Source organism: Camelus bactrianus, chromosome 10, assembly GCF_048773025.1.
Source record: "Camelus bactrianus isolate YW-2024 breed Bactrian camel chromosome 10, ASM4877302v1, whole genome shotgun sequence".
NCBI classification, from domain to species: Eukaryota; Metazoa; Chordata; class Mammalia; order Artiodactyla; family Camelidae; genus Camelus; species Camelus bactrianus.
This window is the reverse complement of record NC_133548.1, coordinates 24776526-24799585: the sequence shown is the minus strand read 5'-3', so window position 1 is coordinate 24799585 and position 23060 is coordinate 24776526. Positions and strand designations below refer to the sequence as shown.

Here is a 23060-nt window from a genome sequence, read left to right as displayed (position 1 = left end):
ACAATGAAACTTACAAGTTATGTTTTAGGTAGCCTGTAGCTATGATGCTATGCTTCACTATGTTCTCAAAACAAAACAAACATGTTTTGGGCTAACTGGTAATCAGTTTCAGTGGCGACAGTACAATTATCTCTACAGTATATTAGTTGTAGTTTTGTATTTTAAGTTAGATAAGAATAGTATTGGGTTCAAAAATATTAGACTTTCAATCTGGCTAGTATGCTTTAAAATTTTTTTTTGTAGCTGGATCAGAGGCTCTGACCACAAATAAATTTTATTATGGCAGGTGAGACAATGATAAAATATGTGTATGAAAGCTATTTTGTTTAGTTGATGTTTGAGTGTCCACTGAGTACAGGGTACTGTGCTATGAATGAAGAGAGTAGGGCATGATCCATGCTTTGAGCAAGTAGATTCTATGAATTTTATTTTTCTGATAAGCTTTTCATCAAGTCTAACCAGTTTAATAGTCTCATTGCCTTATAGAGACATACTGTATGTTAATTTAAATCAAGGAAGTGGGGGAGGGTATAGTTCAGTGGTAGATTACTTGCTTAACATGCACGAGGTACTGGGTTCAATCCTCAGTACCTCCACTAAAAAAGTAATAAACAAACAAACAAACCTAATACCTCCCCCCCAAAGAAAAAATTAAAAAAAAAATCAAGGAAGAGGTCACTTCTCAGTTACAGTTAATGTAGTTCTTTTGTTCTCTCATGGTTTTTCTTTCTGGACATGCACAGTTCTTTCATTGCCTGAGAAAATGGGAATAGGTTTGCCTTTTCTAAGTATATTATTGCCTTCTCATTTTGGAATACATAGCTCTCCAAACCTCATTCTTATGCTACCTGTGGAAAGAAAATAGAAAGGGAAAACAGGGTATAGCTAGAATTCCATTTTACGATACTTTGAAGAATATTAAAATTATAGCTATAACTTATTTTGAAACCGCTGTACAGAAGGATTATTATTTGTTTTCTTAATTTATGTAAATCAAGTCTGTTTAACTTGGGGTCCTTAAAACAGTCATGCAAAGGTCAAGTATTGTATTGCTCCTATTATAATTGTATATATGATATATTCTTAATGAAATTTGACAATTTACTAACATTTTGATGTTTTATACATGTGTATTTAAAATTGAATTCTGCATAGAAACTTCTTAGGGTGTTAGGAACTATAACATGATTGGTTTGCCAATAGCTTTGAGTAGAAAATAGTTGGAATATTTGCCTTGTGAGTTGCCCGAAGTCTAGTGTGACATTGCTGAAAGTATTTCTAGTGGCTACTCTATAACTTGGAAAATCTCTTTAAAGTATCTCATGTCTCAAGATATATCTAGTTGGAAATTGTTTCCAATTAATTTGATTGAAAGAAAATGAAATACCTCAGTTTATAACCTATTAAAAGGTAACTTAATACACTACATTTTGGGGAACAAATAATGTCTAAGCTATTCCTTAAGGGACAGGTCAGAGACCAATTCTTAAAGACTTTTACATCCCCTAAAGTACCTAATAGACATTGGGAAATCAAATTTTATTATTATTACAAAACTAATCACATACAGACATTCTATACTCTACCTATATCCTTTAACCAAAGAATGACATCTTATTGAGTAGCTTGACAGGTACCTGACCAAGCCCCTGTGAATATGTTGTATACACAGTTGATTTCTCAAAACCCTCCTTCCCCTCACCTCTTTAATTCTAGTAAATGAGTCTGTTTCTTACATAGAGGTCAACAGGCCATGAACTTCCTCCAGATTTCCAACCCTCTACCTCTGAGCATAACTTGTACAAGGACACACTTTGTGTTTTCATGACTCTCAAGAAAAGAAGTATCTCCTTCCCTCCAAGGTTACTTCCTCTTCTCTATTGTGGATTTCACCCTGAATTGTGTTTTTCAGCGTCCTGAACCTGTCCAATGGCTTAAGTTTCCTCCTTTTTCTTGGACCTTTGTCTTCAGCTTTTTAAAGTTGTCAGATATCTGGGATCCTTAGATAGCAGCCATCTTTGTAATTGTGCCTCCTCAAGCCTGTGGGCCTGTCTTCCCTACTCGCTTTCTTCCACACTTCTTAAATGTGTACTTTAACCTCTATTTGAATTTCTCTTCACTAGTTGCCCGTTGGCACGATAGCCCGATTTATGCTACTCTAGTGAAATTACTCCCACCAAGCACTTCAGTAGTTTTCTTTTATTCATAGTTTGTATATTCTTCCAGATGATTGCATCCCTTGAACTGTCTGTTGAACTGCACACTTTCCCCCTACAGATAGCTCGAACAATTGATTATGCTAGTTACAAATTTGTTCCTTTTTCTGCATTTCCTCTTTGGTATCCTTACTCATTTCTATTGTGGTTTTTATGTTTGAAACTCTAAATCTTAAACTGTTTGTTTCTAGCAACCTATGATTTGCACATATGGTAAAATACTATACTGCTGTTCAAAATAATAGTGAAGATGTCCTATAAGAGAACAAATTGACACCATTATATATGTATATGATTGTAAACATATAACAAAACATACATTAGAATGACTTGAAGGAAATAGGTTCTTTTTCCTGAATATTTTGTAATTTAATAATTCAAAATTGATTGCTGTACTGAAATTCCACCTCTTCCTGGAGTGAACAATGTATATCTTTTCATGTTTTTAAGGCAAAATATGTTAAATTTCACAGTAGTCTTGTCTACTCATTCTAGCAGTCTGATTTCAGGTAGTGACAATGGCTTAGTCTTTGAATTTGAAAAGTTTCTATGAATAAATAACATTTTAAGTGTTAACATTGTTATAAAATGACCATTTTGGCATATTCATATATAATTAATATGTTGTTATTATTTTATGTCTGAGATTCTATCTAGATTCTTAATGCAATTGCTTAAAAAATAGCATGAGGTCGGTTTTGGCCAATAAGAACTTTTTAGTTATTATCTGAGAATAAATTTCTCATCAGTAAACGGTAACTACTTTGTGGCCATTTTCAAATGATTTAGCATGTTTTTCTTTATTTTATGCCATTGGATCAATAGCCTTAATTTTGAACTTGAAATGTGTTAGATATTACCCGAAATCTGAATTAAACTTTCTTAATCATCTTTTTATCTTTTTATATACTGATGGCATTAAAAAAAACTCTTTAACCAGGTAAATCTGAGTAAGTTTTTCTTGTCATTGTAATTCTGATAGGTATAATTGTATAATATCATGTATGACAGTACAGCCTTTTAAACACTAATATTAATTTTTTTTAGTGTCTCTTTGGGGCTTGTAGTAGAAGAAATATTAATGTGACCCTTGCTAAGTGCATGTAAATCTGCAGTTTTAGTTCACAGCTTATTACATGCAACCCAACAATGTGTCACTGTAAAAAGTTAATGCTTAGAGATAGAGCCAAACAGAAGCAATTCTAATAGATTTCTAAGAATTCAGTGTCCTTTCTTTGAGAGTACTCTTGAGAAGCTGGTTTTTTCCCTCTGTCTTTATGAATTACCTTGTTCTTCAGTTTTTTCTGCCTTTTTTAAGGATATCTGTTGTAAATCTCTGCCCTGTCTTCTTCCTCAAATTTGTCATGAGAATAAGAATGAGATCTTTATTTTTCTTAACATTCTCATTTCTGTCCCTTCTGTTGTTTCTCACTTGATACTATAGGGAGTTTACTGAAGCACAGGATTTCCTGATGCTATTGTGAAAGACCATCCGCATTTCACAAGATGTTATATGACATTTGGTGGGGAGAGTGTAGCTCAAGTGGTAGAGCGCATGTTTAGCATACACGAAGTCTGGGGTTCAATCCCCAGCACCTCCTCTAAAAATAAATAAGTAAACCTAATTACCCCCCCAAATAATAAAATAAAAAATGAAATAATTTTAAAAATCTTTCATAAAAAATGTATATGACATTTAAAATGTGAAACTTTAAAAAAAATTTCTGCATTAAAAAGATTTTTATATTCCACTAAATTCCTAAAAAAAGGACATTTATACAAAGTGGCATATCTAGCAACCAAAATACGAATAGAGAGGACATAGCTGTAGAGGAAAAAAAGCCCCAGCTTTGAACTTAGCAGTATAGGTCTCATCAGGACCCTATGGGGGCTTAACATAATTTGGAAAGAATGAGTCGTTGACTTTTGTTCCAGTTTATTTTTTTTCAAGCCCTAAAATGTCTTCCATATAGAGTTTTCAAAACTTAAAGTACTATAATCAATCTTATGCAGCTGTAAATATTTGTCTCGTCAGCTCTTAGAAATTCAAAACAGTTATTAGTGTGTTGGGGGGCAGTTACTGTTCTCACTTCACTGGTGTTTAGACTTTTAATTCTTGTAGTATATATTACTCGAGTGATAATTCTCTTTCCGTTATGACTGTAGAATGCTGTACTAGTGGAAATACAAAAGGAGAATCTTTAAGTTGTTTATTTAGCATAGCCCATAATTTAGAAAAGTTTCGGAGAACTTGACATTTGATTCCATAAATGTTCATTTAGAACTTTGAATTATTATCTTTTTTTTAAATTGAAGTATAGTCAATTTACAATGTTGTGTTAATTTCTGGTGTATGGCTTAGTGATTTATTTATACATATATATATTCCTTTTCATATTCTTTTTCAATATAGGCCATTATAAGGTCTTGAATATAGTTCCCTGTGCTATACAGTAGGACCTTGTTGTTTATCTGTTTTATATATAGTAGTTAGTATCTACAAGTCCTGAACTGCCAGCTTATTCCTCTCCACTCCTATTCCCCCCCCGGTAACCATAAATTTGTTTTCTATGTCTGTGAATCTATTTCTGTTTTGTAAATAAGTTTATTTGTGTCTTTTTTTTTTTTTTAAAGATTCCACATATAAGTGATGTCATATGGTATTTTCCATCTGTCTGGCTTGCTTCACTTACAGTGATGATCTCCAGGTCCATCCATGTCACTGCAGATGGCATTATTTTACTCCTTTTTATGGCTGAGTAGTATTCCATTGTATGAACATCCACAACTTTATCCAGTCATCTGTCCATGGACATTTAGGTTGCTTCCGTGTCTTAGCTATTGTAAATAGTGCTTCTGTGAACGTTGGGGTGCATGTATCTTTTTGAATTAGAGCTTACTCTGGATATATGTCCAGGAGTAGGATTGCTGTATTTGTTGTATTTCTTTACACTAATATTGAAATATCAGAAAAGGAAAGTAAAAGGAAAAATCCCTTTTAAAATCACATTAAAAAAATACTTCAGAGTAAACCTGACCAAGGAGGTGAAAGTCTTATACACAGAGAACTATAAAACTAAAGATAATTTAAAGAAATGAAAAGTTGTCCCATGCTCTTGGATTGGAAGAATTAATATTGCTAAAATGGCCGTACTGTCCAATGCAATCTACAGAGTCAATCCCTATCAAACTACCCAGGACATTTCCTACAGAACTTGAACAAATAATCCTAAAATTTATATGAAATCACAAAAGACCCAGAATCACCAAAGCAATACTGAAGAAAAAAGAATGAAGCTGGAGGCATAACCCTCCCAGACTTTAAACAATAAATACTACAAAGCTATAGTAATCAAAACGGCACGGTATTGGCACAAAATCAGACATACGGATCAATAGACCAGACTAGAGAGCCCAGAAATAAACCCACACACTTATGGTCAATTAATCTTTGACAAAGGAGGCAAGAATGTACAATGGAGAAAAGACAGCCTCTTCAGCAAATGGTGTTGGGAAAACTGGACAGCTGCATGTAAATCAGTGAAGTTAGAATACTCCCTCACACCATACACAAAAATGAACTCAAAATGGCTTAAAAACTTAAACATAAGACAAGACACTATAAACCTCTTAGAAGAAAATAGGTAAAACATAGGTAGATCTTAGCAATGTTCTCCTAGGGCAGTCTACCCAGGCAATAGAAATAAAAGCAGAAATAAATAAATGGGACCTAATTAAACATACAAGCTTTTGCAAAGGAAATCATAAAAAAAAGACAACCTTTGGAATGGAAGAAAATATTTGCAAATGATATGACTGACAAGGGCTTAATTTCCAGACTATACAAACAGCACATGTAACTAAATAACAAAACCCCAAACAACCCAATCCAAAAATGGGCAGAAGACCTAAATAAACATTATTCCAGTGAAAACATATAGATGGCCAATAGGCACATGAAAAAATGCTCAATATCGTTAGTTATTAGAGGATGAGGAATGCAAATCAAAACTACAATAGGGTATCACCTCACACTGGTCAGAATGGCCATCATTAAAAAGTCCACACTTGATAAATGCCGGAGAGGATGTGGAGAAAAGGGAACCCTCCTATTCTGTGAGAGTGTAGTTTGGTGCAGCCATCATGAAAAACAGTATGGAGATTCCTTAAAAAACTAAAAATTGACTTACCCTATGAACTGTTATCTCTTAAAAAATCTTATTTGTCAACAGAATTTCTCCTTTATGTTGCTTTATCAGCAATGGACATTTGATCAAATTATTAATCTAGGATTCAACTTCCTCTAATTTGAATTGTTGTTTGAGAGATAGATTAGATTGAGATGTTGTAGTAAGCATCATTTGACCTTTGAATTCTTAATCTTTAAATAATTAATGCTTTAAAAGTTAGTTACATGGGTTTTTTAAAATAAGGAATAAAAGTTTTGTTGTGGTTCTTTTGGGACAGATTTACTACAAAGTAGAAAATAATTCATTTGGCTTTCTAGTAAGGGAGTTGTTCATAACCTAAAGTTAAAGCTGTTTAACTTTTCTAACAATTTGGTGGTAGGTATTGGTATTGATATTGTGTGAGAAATTTAAATACAATTTTCTTTTGTATTTAAATTTTACAATCTAGATTTGAACTGTTAATCTTAAAGTTTACTTCAAGGAAGAGAGTGCTTCAGGTGAACTTTTCTTTCTTTCTTTAAAGCCAATGGTTTTTATTTTATTTATTAAATTAAAAATTTTTATTTAATTTTTTTCCCTTAACAGAGGTACTGGGCATTGAACCCCGGACCTTGTGCACACCAAGCGCATGCTCTACCACTGAGCTGTACCCTGCAGTTGAATTTTCATTTTTAGTCAACCTTTTTTGTCAGTATTTCCATTCCCGAGTTTTAATTTTTATACAGCTTTAAAAAAATCTGGAGAACTATATGCTTTAGTAAAAGTAGGCCTTAAACACTGTTTTTAATTAACTCTTTTCTAGCCTTTCTAAACTAAAGACTAGTATTGGCGGGGTGAATTCTAGCAGCTTTGAAATGTCCAGCAGATCACTTTTTGTTCCAAAAGTTGGAATGTTTTGCTAAGTCAGATGAAGCTTGTTATTTAACATGCTGATTTGTGTTATAGTCAACACATTCCCTAGATGCTTTGTTCACAATACTGCTGGAAAATACCCAAGACTTTAGTGTTTTCAAATAAATGATTTGTAGGTATCTCAGACAGATTTATTTTATGAAGCTTTATAATTTTTGGTGGTTCACTTGTATGAAAAGTTTTCTTAAATGAAATTTTTTAGTGTCAGTACTTTTCCTGGATATAATACTGGTAAAATAACCTGTTTGATGATACAGCTATTAAAATGGCCAGTGAGGAGTTAAACGCATTTCCTGTTTACACTAAAAACTTATTTTCTAAGGTACCCAGTCTTTTATTTCTAAGAAGATATGCCATTTTGTCTTTTATAAATATGCACTTTAAAGAAAGTAATTGAGAAATGAAACAATATGACTGGATACTATTTATTGCCCAAATATTGCTAGTCATACAGTTCCATTTTCTAATTCCTATTGTAGGGCCTTGTATAGACTAGTACTAAGGTTTTCTGTCTTTTCAAAGAATGAAAAGTCCTTTTTGTCAAATTTATTGGACCACATAGTGAAATTCTACTTTTAGTCTCTGCTGATAGAAGAAATTACATGACCCAGAGCTCCAAAAACTAATGTGAATTAAATAATACTTTTAAATGAAGTTATTTCCTTTCACTGCTTATTAATACTTATTTTGTTTTGTTTTGTTTTTTAATTAACACCGGCAGATGATCCAGGCACTCACTCTGTGCCTGACAGTGCTAGATTTTAGGTGATCCTGGCCATGCCTAAGCTATTCAACAGTTCATTCCCAAATGACTAACCCTTGAAGAGCAGCCTTGTGCAAGAAAAACATTGTTTTATGCCTATCATTCGTAAGTTCTTCTGTGTAACACTTGACAGAAATTCAGACCTACAGAAAATTTATAAGAATAGTGTGAAGAATTCCTGTATGTTTTTTCACCTAGGTTCTTTAAATGTTAACATTTACCCCATTTGCATTTATCTTTTCTTACTGTATCTGTATTTTTTTTCCTGAACTTTTTGAGGGTAAGTTGCAAACATGACATCCATATACCCCTCATTTTTGTTTCCTAAAAGCAAAGACTCTTCATTTTATGTCTTGTGTTTTCTATAATCTGAAAAGTTTTTCAGTCTTTGTGTTGTTTCCTGACATTGACATTCTGAAGAATACTGACAGTTATTTTGTAGAATGGCCCTCAATTTGGACGTTTGTTTTCTCATGCTTGCAAGTATCACAGTGAAATATATTCCTTTCAGTACGCCATATCAGGAGGCACATGATGTCAGTATTTCCCATTATGAGTGATTTTAACAGTGATCACTCGGTTAAGGCAGCATCTTCTGGTTTCTTCCTTTTGATTAATATGTATCTTGTGGAGATGTACTTTAAAAATGTGTAATTGTCAAGAACTATGAAGGGTCTTGCAAGCTAACAAATTAGCCATGGCTGCTGGCAGAAGGTAGGAGACTTTTAGATCAGAGGTTAAGGATTTTCTTACTCAGGGGTAGTAGTAGTCAGTATTTGCTGTGGTTCCCTGACTCAGTTCCCACACAGTGATGCAAACAAGGCCAGGTGATTCTTGCACAGGAGCAATTGCGTCACAGGAGGGGAACCCTTGGTTTAGGAAGCTCAAGGGCCGTGAGCTTGCCTGACGTGTGCCCAAGAGGGAGTCATGATCTTTGTTATCCTGGACATTAAACAACCTGCCCTTTGCTAAGGAGGAAGACACTATCTCTACCTTCCGAGGCTGTTCAATATACAAATGTCCTTGAAAAGAGACTCCAGAACAAAGGTATTCAATATTCCTGCTTGCAAGATATGGAGAACCATGAGTGATCTGTGGTGAGTTGTCTCCCAACAATAATGTCCCATTATTCTCAAAACTTTAACCCACTAGTTTTGCATCCATTGATAATTCTTATTTGAATCAGTTATTATGATTGCTGCCAAATAGTTAATTTTTAAATCCCATCATTCCTTTACAGTTAATTAATTACTTTCCCCTTTTTCCTGGCTTATGTCCCTCACTCCTGTCCTCCGTGATAACTTCCCAAGTAAACAACCTGAATGTAGATTTTTCTAGAAGTCTACATGTAAAGGAACTTGGGCTAAGTCACAAGGTACCTCAAACTCAGCATGTCTAAAATTGAGTTCAGTTTTTCCTCTCTTCTTTTCTGTTTTTTCAAAAAATATTTTCTATTAAAGTTTTTCAAGCCAGTAACATGGTTATGTCTGTTCCTTCCTTCCTTCACTCCTCGCCAAGTTCTGTGGTTCTTTTTCCTAGCTACCCATAGCTAACTGTTGGTAATCGGTTCTCTCGACTTCACTCCCTTAATACTGCCTTTGCCCAGGCTCTGATCAGCTATTATTTGGACTATTACAGTAGTCATTCAACTGTTGTTTCCATTATTGTTTCTTTCATATTTATCCTTCACAAATTTACCTCAGTAATCTTTCTGAAATACAAATATGATTATATTGATTTTTTATTTAAAACCCTTCAGAGGTACCTCATAACCTACAGCTCCTTAGTATGGAAGGCAAAAGTATTCATGATCTTTCTTTTTAAGATTGTCTTTCCCTTTGTCAAGGATCATCTTTTTCTCCAGCTGCCTCCTCCACTGGCAAGTTCTGTTCTAGTTTGAAGATGGCAAGCTTTCTTAAAGGGCTAGATGGCAAATATTTTACGCTTAGCAAGTGATAAATGACTCCAGTTGCATGCTTTTTTGTTTTAAATAACCCTTTAAAAATATAAAAACCATTCTTAGCTTGTGGGCCATACAAAAATAGTCTGAGTTGGATTTGACCAGCCATAATTTGTGGGCCCCTGTTCTAACCAAATAAAGCTGATATGTCTTATTTTCCATTAGTTTCTGCTCTTATATATGCTATTGGTTTGTACTTTTGGAATATTCCTCCAAAATAACAACTTCTTCCCATCATCCTTCAAAATCTAGCTTAGGTTAACGGCTTACTGAATCCTTTTGTGCTTCTTTGAGGTGTGTGTTAATCATCCCTTTCTCTTTGGTACCTGTGTGCCTCACACATGTTTATGTTACTGCCCTCGTTAGTGATGTAGTTATGTATATCCAATATATACATCTATATACATTGCCTCTTGCTAGAAGGAATTCACTGATGAAGAAACAGACTTCATTGCTAAATCCTCCTGCCCCTAAATGTCTTTACTTATTATGATTTGAAAGAAAAATTTAAAAGTTGAAAGAAAAGTGGGATGAAATAGTGTATGGCTGATTGAACATACTGATAAAATATACCTCAAGTTATTTTTGTGACTTTTAAAAATACAGTTAATTAAAGATGTTATTCTACTCCCTGGTAGACTTTGTCCCCTCTTCATTTAAAAATTAATGTAAATTTTGGAGGAGGGTGTAGATCAGTGGTAGAGTGTGTGCTTAGCATGCACAAGGTCCTGGATTCAATCCTTAGTGCTTCCATTAATAATATTACTTCCATTAAAAAATAAAGAAACCTAATTACCACGCCCCCCCAAATAATACAAATTTAGGCTATGAAAGTGTAGAGAATAATAGAATCAATTGCTATGCAGCTGCCACCCTGGGTACAAAATAAAACAGTTCATACAGTTGAAGTCCTTCTTTGTCACTATCTTCCGGGGCATGTTTATCATTTCCATGTATGTTTTTATACTTTTACCACATACTTATCTAAAAACACAGTATAGGTTTCTCTGCTGTTAACTTTCAAGGATACATGCTCTTCTGCATCTTGTTTTTTATTCTTCATTGTTGTTTTGACATTATCCATGTTGAGATATGTATTTATATTCAGTTAATTCATTTTGCTTCATGTCATTAATTCTAATATGCACAATTTCCCCCGTATTTTAACATCTTTGAAATTGTGATACGTCTTAAAGCCAGTGTCTTAACTGTTGTAATTGGTATTTTTTCTTTTTTTATGGTAAGTAAATATATGATGATTATGTATAAGCCACAGTTACTGTGTGTGTTGTATGAAAAAGCCACACTACTATATCTGTTCCTTTTCTGACAACTAGGTTATTTTAAAGTTTTGTCACTACATATGGTGCAGCAGTGAGTGTTTTTTACCTGTTTCATTGTACTTATGTGTGAGAGTTTCTCTAGGCAGTATATGTGCCTGGGAGAAGTCTTGCTAGATTATAAACTACATCCCCTTTCAGCCTTGCTTTCTAAAGTGATTGTATATCTTACCCTACGTGGTCTGTAAAAGTCTCTGTTGCTCTACTCCTCTTCAGCACTGTCCTATTTTTTGTCCTATTTTTTGTCAGCCTTGATGGGTTTAAAATGGCATCTTACTATAGTTTTAATTAATATTTCCTTATTACTAGTGAAGTTGAGAATTTTTAAAAATATCTTTTGGCTTGTATTTCATTATCTGTGAATTTGCCTACTTACACCTTCTGCCTGTTGTTCTACTGTGTTTTGCCACAGTATGACTTTTTTAGATCTTTTGTCAGTTATGTATGTTGCCAGTATCTTCCCTGTATCTGTGGCTTATCTTTATTTCTGGTACCATTTGATAAATAAAAAATTTTACATTTTTAATTAAGTCATATTTTTCAATCTCATCTTATAGTTTGTGCTTTGTTTAAAGAAAGTCTTTCAGAAGTTTATGATTTGTTAAAAAGTGTAACATCAGTTTTAAACAGAAAGCAAAAGATAAAAGATGTTTATCTTCTTAAAGAAAATTCTAGCACCTCAGTTGGAGACTAATTAGACCGTGTTGGTATGAAATTGTTTAAATGTGGTGAGGGACAAATAGAACATTATAAACTTCTCATGGTAAATTTTTATATCATTAAAATTTGGGAAATCACTAATGAGATGGTTGTGGGGTTCTTTGTTTTTGTTTTTTTAATCAGTGAAGAGCTCTATTTTCAGATGGGGTAGGGTGAAGTGGGTAACCATAGCAAAGTGAAGCATATAGTTATCTGTTCAGTGCATATAGGATATAAAGGAGTTATAAACTGCTTTACCTTTGTGGTTTATAAGTGTTAAAGAACAAGTTAAGGACTGACTAAATTTTGGATAAACTAACTTTGATTATGAAAGTTTATGAGTTTTCCATTGTATTAAATAGCAATTCTTCCATTTCACAAAACACGATCTCTTTCTTTAATGTTGCCAGGAAGAACACTGGTAGGTTCATGTGTATTTTGTCACAGATTAAAGTTTGGATACTAATGAAGGAACCTAGGCTTTGTTTTCTTTTCCCTTGAGTAATTGAATCTTTAAACTTGAAACTTGTAACTCTGAGAACGAGGCCAACCATCTGTTGTCAGAGATACATATAGTAAAGATAGAATTAAAATAAATTAAAAACATTATTTAATAGTCACAGAGGATGTAGCCATGAGACATTAGAAAGGTGAATTTGATACAACTTTCATAGATTATTAATTCACCATTTGAAAAATAAGTTGAAAATTAGGTCAATTAGCAGAAATTTTAATTTCAGCCCAAATAATACAGCTTTTGGCTAAAGGTTTCCGTTTTTGGCATCACTGTAATTATTTCTGGTTTTTTAGACAGTATGCACAGCAAACTAATATTAATTTAAAGCTATACTTATGAGATAATTTAAGATAAAGCGATTAATAACAAACATGTAATTCATGGCTTTGATCAGTCACTCTGTAAGTAAAATAGTGTGGAGTTTGTTTTTAACATTCTCTATGTTTGATACTTTATCTTTTAGTTTTAAAGGTCTTAAAAAGTCCCTTTTTCCCTCAGTAAAATGTTTTGACAGATTTTCGGTTGAAACGGAAATCAAGTTCTGATATTGATTATGATGGTATCCTTATATCATAAAAATGATTTGGAATGAAACTTTATCGATGTCTTAATATTCTTTGTGCCTGAAAATATTCATGTGCCTGAAAATATTGTAAAAATGGAAAAAGTGAAACCTTTTCTAAGTATATTTATGAAAGCAAAATCTTTAAGTCTGCGGATAAACCAAGTTGGAACAATCTATTATTTACATGAAACTAGATTATAGAAACTAAATTAAGTCCCCTTGAAGACTTCATTCTATCTCTTTGAGCTATCTGATTGTCAGACCTTATGACTCTCAAGACGTAGTCACTTGTACAAAAATCAGAGTTCTGACAAAACTGGTGTTTGCAATAAATATCCTGTTAAAAAATAAGTGAAAGGATTTGAGGCTATAGAATAGCTTGAGGCTTTCTTTATTTATTTAACTCTGTGCTAGGCTTTGTGAGGAATGCAAAAAGTGGTTTAAGAGCAGCATCATTTCTCTGGCCCACTAGCTAGATGATCCTGTTGTTTCCCAAAAGGTATTCTGCAGTTTTGAAAGTCATTCTAGTGATGTGCAAACCTTCTTTCTTAGAATGACTAAATTACATTACTTGCATGTAAAAATGATTTTATGAAAACCACCTTCCCAAAAGTGCTTTTACTTCTAAAAAGTTTTGCTTTTTAATACTATCTTCCCTAAAGTGCTTCACTTCGTCAAAGTTTATTGTACCTGAAATGTGTCGGGAAAAAGATTGAAAGCCACTTAGATTTAGAATTTTGGGTTCTTTTGCTCCTGAGCATCCTTAAAAAATATTTTTGTGTTTTACATAAGAGAAGTGTTATTTTTCAATCTGTTTTACTCAGGAGAGGAACTAAAATTTAGCAGGGATTATTGGGAGTTTGTGTGGTGGGAGATAATCAGAAAGAGATGGCAGGTCAAAGGAATATATGTTTTGAGGACAGAATGTGAAGTACTATGTTGACAGGGGCAGGTCAGATCTTGGAGTCTGAGGTGGTGAGAAAGAGATGGCTATGAGAGATGATTAGATCCAGATGAAGGCAGAATAGGATGGGGACTTGGTAGTAGGTCAAGAAGCACTGGCGTGTGTGTGTGTGTGTGTGTGTGTCTGGTAGTGGTGGTGGTGGTCGTGGTAGTGTCATTGTTTTCTTTGTTTTTTTAGCATGCTCGCTGATTTTTTACATAGTGCTTTTCAGTCTTGTCTCTGGTGTTAATCATAGCATGCCAAAAGGCAATTATAGTCTGTAATGTGTACTTCTGTAATTTGACTGAAAACACATCATTCTATTAGTGAACTTTGTATTATTCTAGCTGTGTAGAACATAAGATATTATGGTTTTCACATAGGAAATTCTCTAGCTCTTACCTTTGAAGCTGTCACGTTAAAGGTGCATTGGTACATTTTACGTGATAAAGCAGTCTTAACTTTATTTTCATTTCCTGTTCTATTCTGTCTGCCTTTAAAGAGTGATAATAAATTCACTTTTGAAAGTGGACTACACAGTGTCTACTTATTTTAATATATCCTAGAAAAAAAGTTGATAAGTGTGTTCAGAAAAGTAGTCTTAATGCAGGATTTTTATGTAACAGAATCAGTGGTTTACTTTGATCTAATCTAGCTAGCTGTTTGCTGAATTCCAGTTGAATGGAAATATTCCTTTAGGTAACATTCATTGAGGTGGCTTTTGTATTGACATTTTTTTTTTAAATTGGGGAGTACTGGCTAAAAATTTAATGCTTTGGTCTTTTATTTCTGTTTATTATGACATAATCTTTTAGTGTCCTGAGCTTCTCTTTAGGTAAAACAACAACAACAACAAAAAAAACCCCAAAACCCCAACCCTTTTCTTGTGTTTTAAAAAGGCTTTTGTTTTGTCATTTTCATTTTTCTTCTTGTAGATCTTTAGAAATCTTTAATACTGATCACATTTTCATATTTGTATCTTAATTTGAAACTTGATGTTTTTAGTAATTTAATAATTTCTGTATTTTCCAGTGATGGTGTGAAAGAACTGGGGATTATTCTGTAATCATTTGGGAATGGTAACATATGGATTTCTATAGAGCTGTCTTTTTTTTTTTTAATAGAGCTTAGTCTTAAATGTAATGTTTAATATTCATCAGTAACTCAAATGAAAAAATACAAAGTTTACATGTTATAGCTACTGATGATATCAAACTTTAAGTGTTAGTGCAGCCAGTTTGTTGAAGAATTTAAAATGGAGATTTGAAAACCACAAGGAGATACCCCTTCACACCCATTAGGATGGATACTATAAAGAAGAAAAAAGAAAATTACAAGCATTGGCGAGAACGTGGAGAAACTGGAACTCTTGTGCATTACTGGTTGGAGTGTAAAATGGTGCAGCTGCTGTGGAAAACAGTTCAGGGATTCCTCAAATTAAAAGTAGAATTACCATATAATCCAGTAATTCCATTTCCAGGTGTATACATAGAAGAAAACAGGGTCTTGCAGAGATGTTTGTACATCCATGTTCACAGCAGCATTATTTACAATAGTCAAAAAGTGGAAGCAACCCAGGTATCTTTCAATGGCTGAATAGATAAACAAAATGTGGCATAAACATACAATGGGATATTACTTAGCTTTAAAAAGAAAGGAGATTCTGACACACGCTGCAACATGGATGAACCTTGAGGGCATTATGCTAAGTGGAATAAGCCAGTCATAAAAGGACAAATATTGTATAATTAAACTTACATGAGCTACCTAGAGTAGTCAGATTCATAGAGAAGAGTGCAGAGTGGTAGTTGCCAAGGGCTAGAAGGAGGGGACAATGAACAGTTATTTAATGGGTAGAACTTTACTTCTGGAAGGGTGAAAAAAGTTCTGGAGATGGATGATAGTGATGGTTGCACAACAGTGTGAATGACTTTAATGCCACTGATGTGTACTCTTAAAAATGATAAATTTTATGTTATATATGTATATATTACCACATTTTTAAGGAGAAAAATTAAAAATTGAGATTTGAACAAGTACAATAAGAAAGTTGAGTAAGGAGAACGCAAGGCATTATTGCCTTTAATTAAATGTATTTGTGATGTTACAGGGTATTTTAAAGAAGAACCTAATAACACACAGGCTGTGTATGTTTGGCAGAAAATGATCCAGAATTTTCCTATTGGTTAATATATTGAATATAACATAGTGAAGATATTTTTATATCTGCTCCCTCCTGCCTTTTCAGAAGTCCTGATAGCATGTGTAGGAAGAAAGAAAAAAGAAGCAGTATGTCTCTTTATGGTTAGCAGTGGTCAGACCCATACTTTGGGTATCAATATTGGTTACATTGCTGTTTTGTAATTGTAAAAGGATATGAAGAATTTGGATAGAATTCAGGTGGGTCTTAAAGTATTTTAGAGGACTGGAAAAATAAGACCTATTAAAGTTAAAGTGCCTGAGATTATTAGGCTTAGGAATGGAAGCTTGATGGTTGCTCTCACAGAGGTCTGCACTGTCCTCTCAGTGATTCTGTAGGCAGCCCCAGCTCACAAAAGGGTGGTTTTTCAAAACTTCACTTCTTAGTCAGTTGGTAAGAACAAATGACAAAGTCATGAAATATAACTGTTGAGGTATAACAGTATATATTGCAATGAAAAGAAATAGGAAATATGTACTATTGTATTGAATCAGTGTTTTGGACTCTGTGAACTACAGCAGTTTCTGGGAAAACTATACAGTGTAAAATCCATCACACCTGAGTGTGAGATACTCTTATCAGGTCATGATGTTTACCTGATGGAGGGTGGGAGAAGGGAAAGACTTAATACCTATGGCACAGAGTCACAGTAGTCAAGTTAATTAGTAATTTAGAGTTCTTTTCTTGTGGTCTGTTATAGCAGCTATCTCCAGCATCATCCCCTTCTTATGTGCTGTGAAAATTATGTGATATTCCCAGCCATGTTTATTTTCTAAAGTTCCCTTTGAGATTGGTCCCACAGAGCCACTGATGAGGGGTAGTTACTTTTTCTAAGCTTCCTTTAGTTGGCTCTGGTTGGAACCCTTGGGTTAATTGTTTGTCCGCTAGCTTAGCATGTTGGAAAAGAAAAGCTGGATTCAGAAACTGTAGTAGTTTCTTTAATATATCTGGGTCACTTAACCTGGATCTCATAACATGTGTTGTTCACATAACACCTTGATTTAACATGGCATGGATTGGCTTAATGTGGTATGCGTTTTATTCCCTAGGACTTCATCCTGATGTTTTGAGACTTAAGGGCCCTGATGGGTAGCACTTGAATTTGTCTGGGGTTTTTATACAAATTAAATCATTGGTTCTCAGATGTTAGTGTGAATCTGTGTGCCCTTGGGAGCTTATACATCGAGATACCTCAACCTCACCACAGACCTACTGAACCAGAATCTTTCTGGATTTTTAAATATATATTTACTTAACTTTTTATTAAGGAAAAATGTAAACATATTCAAAAGTAGACTGGATAGTATAATGAACTCCTTTTTACTATCAAGCTCCTATGATGAACAATTGATGGCTAATTTCATTTTATCTATATTGCCATCCACTTTCTCTTCTCTGTTATTGTGAAGCATATCCCAGAAGTATTATTTCATCTTGAAACATGAAATGTATATATTTTAATAGGCTTCCCAGACAATTCAAAAACTTTTTGAACGAGTACTACATAGTAAAAGTTAAGGTGGTAAAAAGGATGTACAGTGAAATCTTTCTCATTAACTCCACTGTTCTTGTTACTCTTCTCTAAGGCAAAGAAACCTACAGCTTCTTTATGTATGTACAGATATTAAATGTATGTGCAAACATATACATACGTAATTCTCCTTTTTTATTAAACACACATGATAATATCTGTTGTAAGGTACACATTTTTCTGAATTGTGCCTTTTTCACGTAACAGTATTATCTTGGGAATAACCTAACCAGGTAAATAGATTGTTTTTGTTCTTTTTTTAAAGACTATACTTGGTCATGTATCAAAGTGCATCTAACCAGTGCCTTTGGGATGGATGCTTAGGTTATTTCCAGTATTGTGTTTCTTTACACATAGTGCTGCATGAATATTATTATACTGTATCTGAATTGCCTGATTCTTGCTCAGGGGGCATATCCACTTGCAATTTTGTTAGATATTGCCAAATTTCTTTCCTACCATCTATGTATGATATGCAGGGTTCTCCAGACTCACCAGTTCCATTTTTAAAATGATGGCCATGTCTTTCCTGTTTATATTCATGCTTTTCTTTAAATCCATGAGTGTATTTATGATAGCTATTTTAGAAATTTTTATTTGTAAGTTTCATCATCTGTCATCCTGTGTTCTTGGGGTGTGGGTCACAGAAGTGGTTTGAAATAAGGAGAATCATGGTAATGTTAAATCACTAATGGTGAGGTTGGGCAGCTTCACAGTTTAAGTGAATTAGAGGATGAGCTTGATATGTTTAGGAGTTTTTGATTTGGCTTTGTATCATTAAAAAGATGGTAAATTGGTGGAGTTTTGAAACCTCCTCTGAGTAAAAGTATAGAATAGATTTTAAGAAAATGGATAAAATGGCTTAGAACGCCAGGATTTCAACTTACTATTTTCTCTTTACACATTGAACATCAAATCTTAGTCTGTATGATAAGGTTTTGTAGCTGATTTCATACCAAAGCCAGGTCAACTTAGGAAAGTGGGAGGTAGTAACAAGAATTGTTTAGGAAGTTGAAGGAGGCATAAATTTACCTGGAGGACAGTGTATTTTCCTGTTCCCTTTACTACACCCTAGCTGTGTAATCTTGGACCAGTTACCTCTGTGCTTTAGTTTTCTTAACAGCAATTTGGGACTAACTAAAATACTGCAAATAAAGTATTTATTAAATTGTTGCATAGTAAGTGCTTAGGAGGTGGTAGCTCTCATTATTATAAATATTATCTATACTATATTGTGGAGGCAATCTGTTGCTTTTGAGTTAAAGAATTGATGTTTGATTTGTTAAAATAGTGGGAGACTGCCCAGAATATAATGCAGACTTTTAAATTGTGGAGAATGAAGATGTTTTAAAATATATTCAACCAACCATTTATTGAACACCAGCTCTCTATTCTGGGCACTTTGTTTTAGGTCTAGAGCGAAAAGACTGGTGTATACACTGACAATTACAGTGTCATGTCATGTAATGTCACAAATGCTAATTAGAGAAACATAGAAGCTTCTATGAGAGCATTAAATGCCCAACTGCCTGGATGGTGAGTAGTGAGTGTGTGTATATTTCAGGAAAGGCTTCATCAAGAAGGTATTGTGTCACTTTGATTTGAATGTAAGGGAGTTTGCTAAGTGTTCCACGATAGATATGGAAAAGGGCATTAAGTAAAGAGAACATCATGAAAAGGACTTATATCTGGCTTATACACTTTTTTTTCTTTTTACACAATTGATATTTTTCCCCCAAAGCAATTCTTGAGCTTTAGGCTTAAGGAATATGACTGTATTTTATATAATATATTTTCTTTTTGGTCATCGGTTCGTAAATGTTAAGTTGGTAATAGAATGCTTTACTTTTTTACCAAATGCATACAGTTTAAGGATCTATACTTTTTCTTTTTGGTGGGAAATGGTTGCACAGTTACTAGGGCACATCTTGGCCATTGTACCTTCTCAGTAAATATTTATTGATGAAATGAATGTACTCAACTGTTTACTCCCATCCTTTCATTCAATACTCAAAATAGCCGAAGCACTAATTAACTAAAATGAAAATGCTTATCTTCTCCGAGGAAGAAAAATTTTAATGGAGTTTAGTTTTTACAAATTATGGACTTGACCCTTAACAATCTTTTTTCTTCATGAGATTTAAAATAAAAAAAATATTTGTACCTAATATGGCTCTTTTTTACTTTTGTAGGTATGGCCTCACAAGTCTTGGTCTACCCACCGTATATTTATCAAACTCAGTCAAGTGCCTTTTGTAGTGTGAAGAAACTCAAAGTAGAGCCAAGCAGTTGTATATTCCAGGAAAGAAACTATCCACGGACTTATGTGAATGGTAGAAACGTTGGAAATTCTCATCCTCCCACCAAGGGTAGTGCTTTTCAGACAAAGATACCGTTTAGCAGACCTCGAGGACACAACCTTTCATTGCAGACAAGTGCTGTTGTTTTAAAACACACCGCGGGTGCTACAAAGGCCATAGCAGCTCCTGCGCCGCAGGCTCAAGTGGTGGCGCCGCGGATCGGGGCGTGGCGACGCGGGTTACATTTCGCGGACGGCCCCCAGCGATGTGGATTGAAGCGCAAGAGTGAGGAGCTGGATAATCATAGCAGCGCGATGCAGATTGTCGATGAATTGTCCATACTTCCTGCAATGTTGCAAACCAACATGGGAAATCCAGTGACAGTTGTGACAGCTACCACAGGAACAAAACAGAACTGTACCACTGGAGAAGGTGACTATCAGTTAGTGCAGCATGAAGTCTTATGCTCCATGAAAAACACTTACGAAGTCCTTGATTTTCTTGGTCGAGGTACTTTTGGCCAGGTAGTCAAATGCTGGAAAAGAGGGACAAATGAAATTGTAGCAATCAAAATTTTGAAGAACCACCCTTCTTACGCACGTCAAGGCCAGATAGAAGTGAGCATATTAGCAAGGCTCAGTTCTGAAAATGCTGATGAATATAACTTTGTACGAGCTTATGAGTGCTTTCAGCACCGTAACCATACCTGTTTAGTCTTTGAGATGCTGGAACAAAACTTGTATGACTTTCTGAAACAAAATAAGTTCAGTCCCCTGCCACTAAAAGTAATTCGACCCATTCTTCAACAAGTGGCTACTGCGCTGAAAAAATTGAAAAGTCTTGGTTTAATTCACGCAGACCTCAAACCAGAGAATATTATGTTGGTGGATCCTGTTCGGCAGCCCTACAGGGTTAAAGTAATAGACTTTGGGTCGGCCAGTCATGTATCAAAGACTGTTTGTTCAACATATCTGCAATCTCGGTACTACAGGTAGGTGACAACTACTTTTTGTTTATTTGATGATAAATGTTGAATTTTTGCTAAGTGAAATAATTTTGTGTATATATGTGGTGAAAAAGACTGCTTTGGAGAAATAGAGATCAAGATAAGTTCATTTTAGGTTTGAGATTTTAAAAAGACTTAAAATTTAGGCATAAAATCTCAAGCAGAATAGAAATTTCTACTGCAAAGTTCTATGCTAAAGACATCTGGTTATTTTTATTGTTAATAGAAGACCTGAAGGAATGATAAGTGGTTAATGATAGTTAAGCAGATGTCTAAATATTGAGAAAGGGTTTAAAGTAATTTTTGTGTACATCTTTGGGCATTTCTTAAGAGAACTAACTTTTTTAAAACATTCAAAAAGTTACTCTTTAAGATTTAAGCACATTTCTGTGGCTGCCACGAATATTCAGGCCACTGTTTTTGTAACAAGTTTTATCAAGTTCTTTCCACATATGCTATAGGTAATGCTATTTTGGTGTTGGTGCTATGGGTAGAATTCAAAGAAGAAAATAATTTCCATGTGCTACATACAATGTTCTGATTAGATAATACCAACCTCGAGTACAGTACTCTTAATGGCTAGCTAATGATTACCAAGATTCAGAATATCTTCTTGAGTACGTAAATGTTTTTGAGTTCATAGTCTTTTAATTTTGAGAAATTGTTCTCATTTCAGCCCAAACGAATTTGTAGTCAGTGTATTCTGGAGCCCCATGAGCCCCAATACAGTGGGTAGATATAGGATCTGCTGATACTGCCCATTATTAAGTTAGTAAACAGGTAAACACGTGCAGTTTATTGTTGGAAATTGTTAGAACATGAGGATTATAAATTTAAGCCTAGCAAAGGGCAGTTATTCTCTGGTATTGCGCCTGCCTTTGTTCTATTCCTCTCACCCTGGATTCGCTTCTTGCTAATAGATGCTGGTACCCAACACAAGATAAAGGAGAAATTTACTACCACAAAAATCAATTCCAAACATATGTCCTACCATTAGTACCTTATCATAAGGAAACTCACGTTTATGTCACTGGTGATAATTAAGTTTACTAAACTATATATTAGAAATTAGGAATATAGCCTAGTTTATTTACCCTTTAGGATATTCCTGATGGTATAATTTTTAGTATTAGAGTGCTAGATACTGATCTTAAATCTTTTAGATTTAAAAAGTATTGTAGTTGTGGCAGGTAGTTAGTCTTAATTAATACCTCCTGTAATTAGATTTATTCCATCCTCTGTGCTCCTAACAAATTTTTTTTTTCAATTTAATGTAAATCAGCTTTCAGTTAATTTTTTTCTGGAAAATTTTTTAATATCTTATTTAACAGCATGAGAAGAATAGCGTTGTTTTCCCCTTCCCTGTGTACTCTACAGACTCTCTATTACAGGCTTCTAGAAGTCAGCTAGCATGTTATATAAACCCCCAGGCTCCAGCTGCTTGGACTCTATATTTAGTTCACTTGTTAGTAAATGACTTCATTATATTGGGTCCTGCATTATTTGGCACATCAGATTTAGTTATGTGTAATACCTAGACTCCTTTATTTGAAACATTCTGAATGAGAGTAAAAAGAGCTTTATTTTTTATACTTGAGATGATCTGTTTATTAAAAGTTTCAAGAGAGTAAAGGAAATCCTTTAAAAAGCAGTCTAAAACACTAAATATTTTATTATACTGGTTTTTAGCAGTAGACCTTTGCACAAATATTAGCCACTTTTGGGAATGGAAAAAAAGCTATGAATAATTGCGAAGTACTGGTAGTTTCTAATTTGTTTTTATGTACAAATTTCAAGTAAGTAATTTACCTGAATTTCAGAAACCATGTAGTTGTTAAATTATAGGTTCTGTGTTTAGAATAAAAAAATATGAGGTCCTTATTTGTAAAAAGTCTAGTGCTAGCACTTTGGCTGATGT

At 34.1% G+C, this 23060-nt stretch overlaps 1 protein-coding gene across 6 annotated transcripts in view; it reads left to right on the top strand.

Moving 5' to 3' along the window:
- HIPK3 (homeodomain interacting protein kinase 3) overlaps positions 1–23060 on the top strand; it is an 80580-nt gene that overhangs the window by 5613 nt on the left and 51907 nt on the right. For all 6 annotated transcript variants that reach the window (XM_074372195.1, XM_074372193.1, XM_074372194.1 and 3 more), the window contains exon 2: positions 20029–21127. In XM_074372195.1, coding sequence (XP_074228296.1) covers positions 20031–21127 — 1097 coding nt within the window. In that variant the 5' untranslated portion in view covers positions 20029–20030. The remainder of the gene's footprint in view (positions 1–20028; positions 21128–23060) is intronic.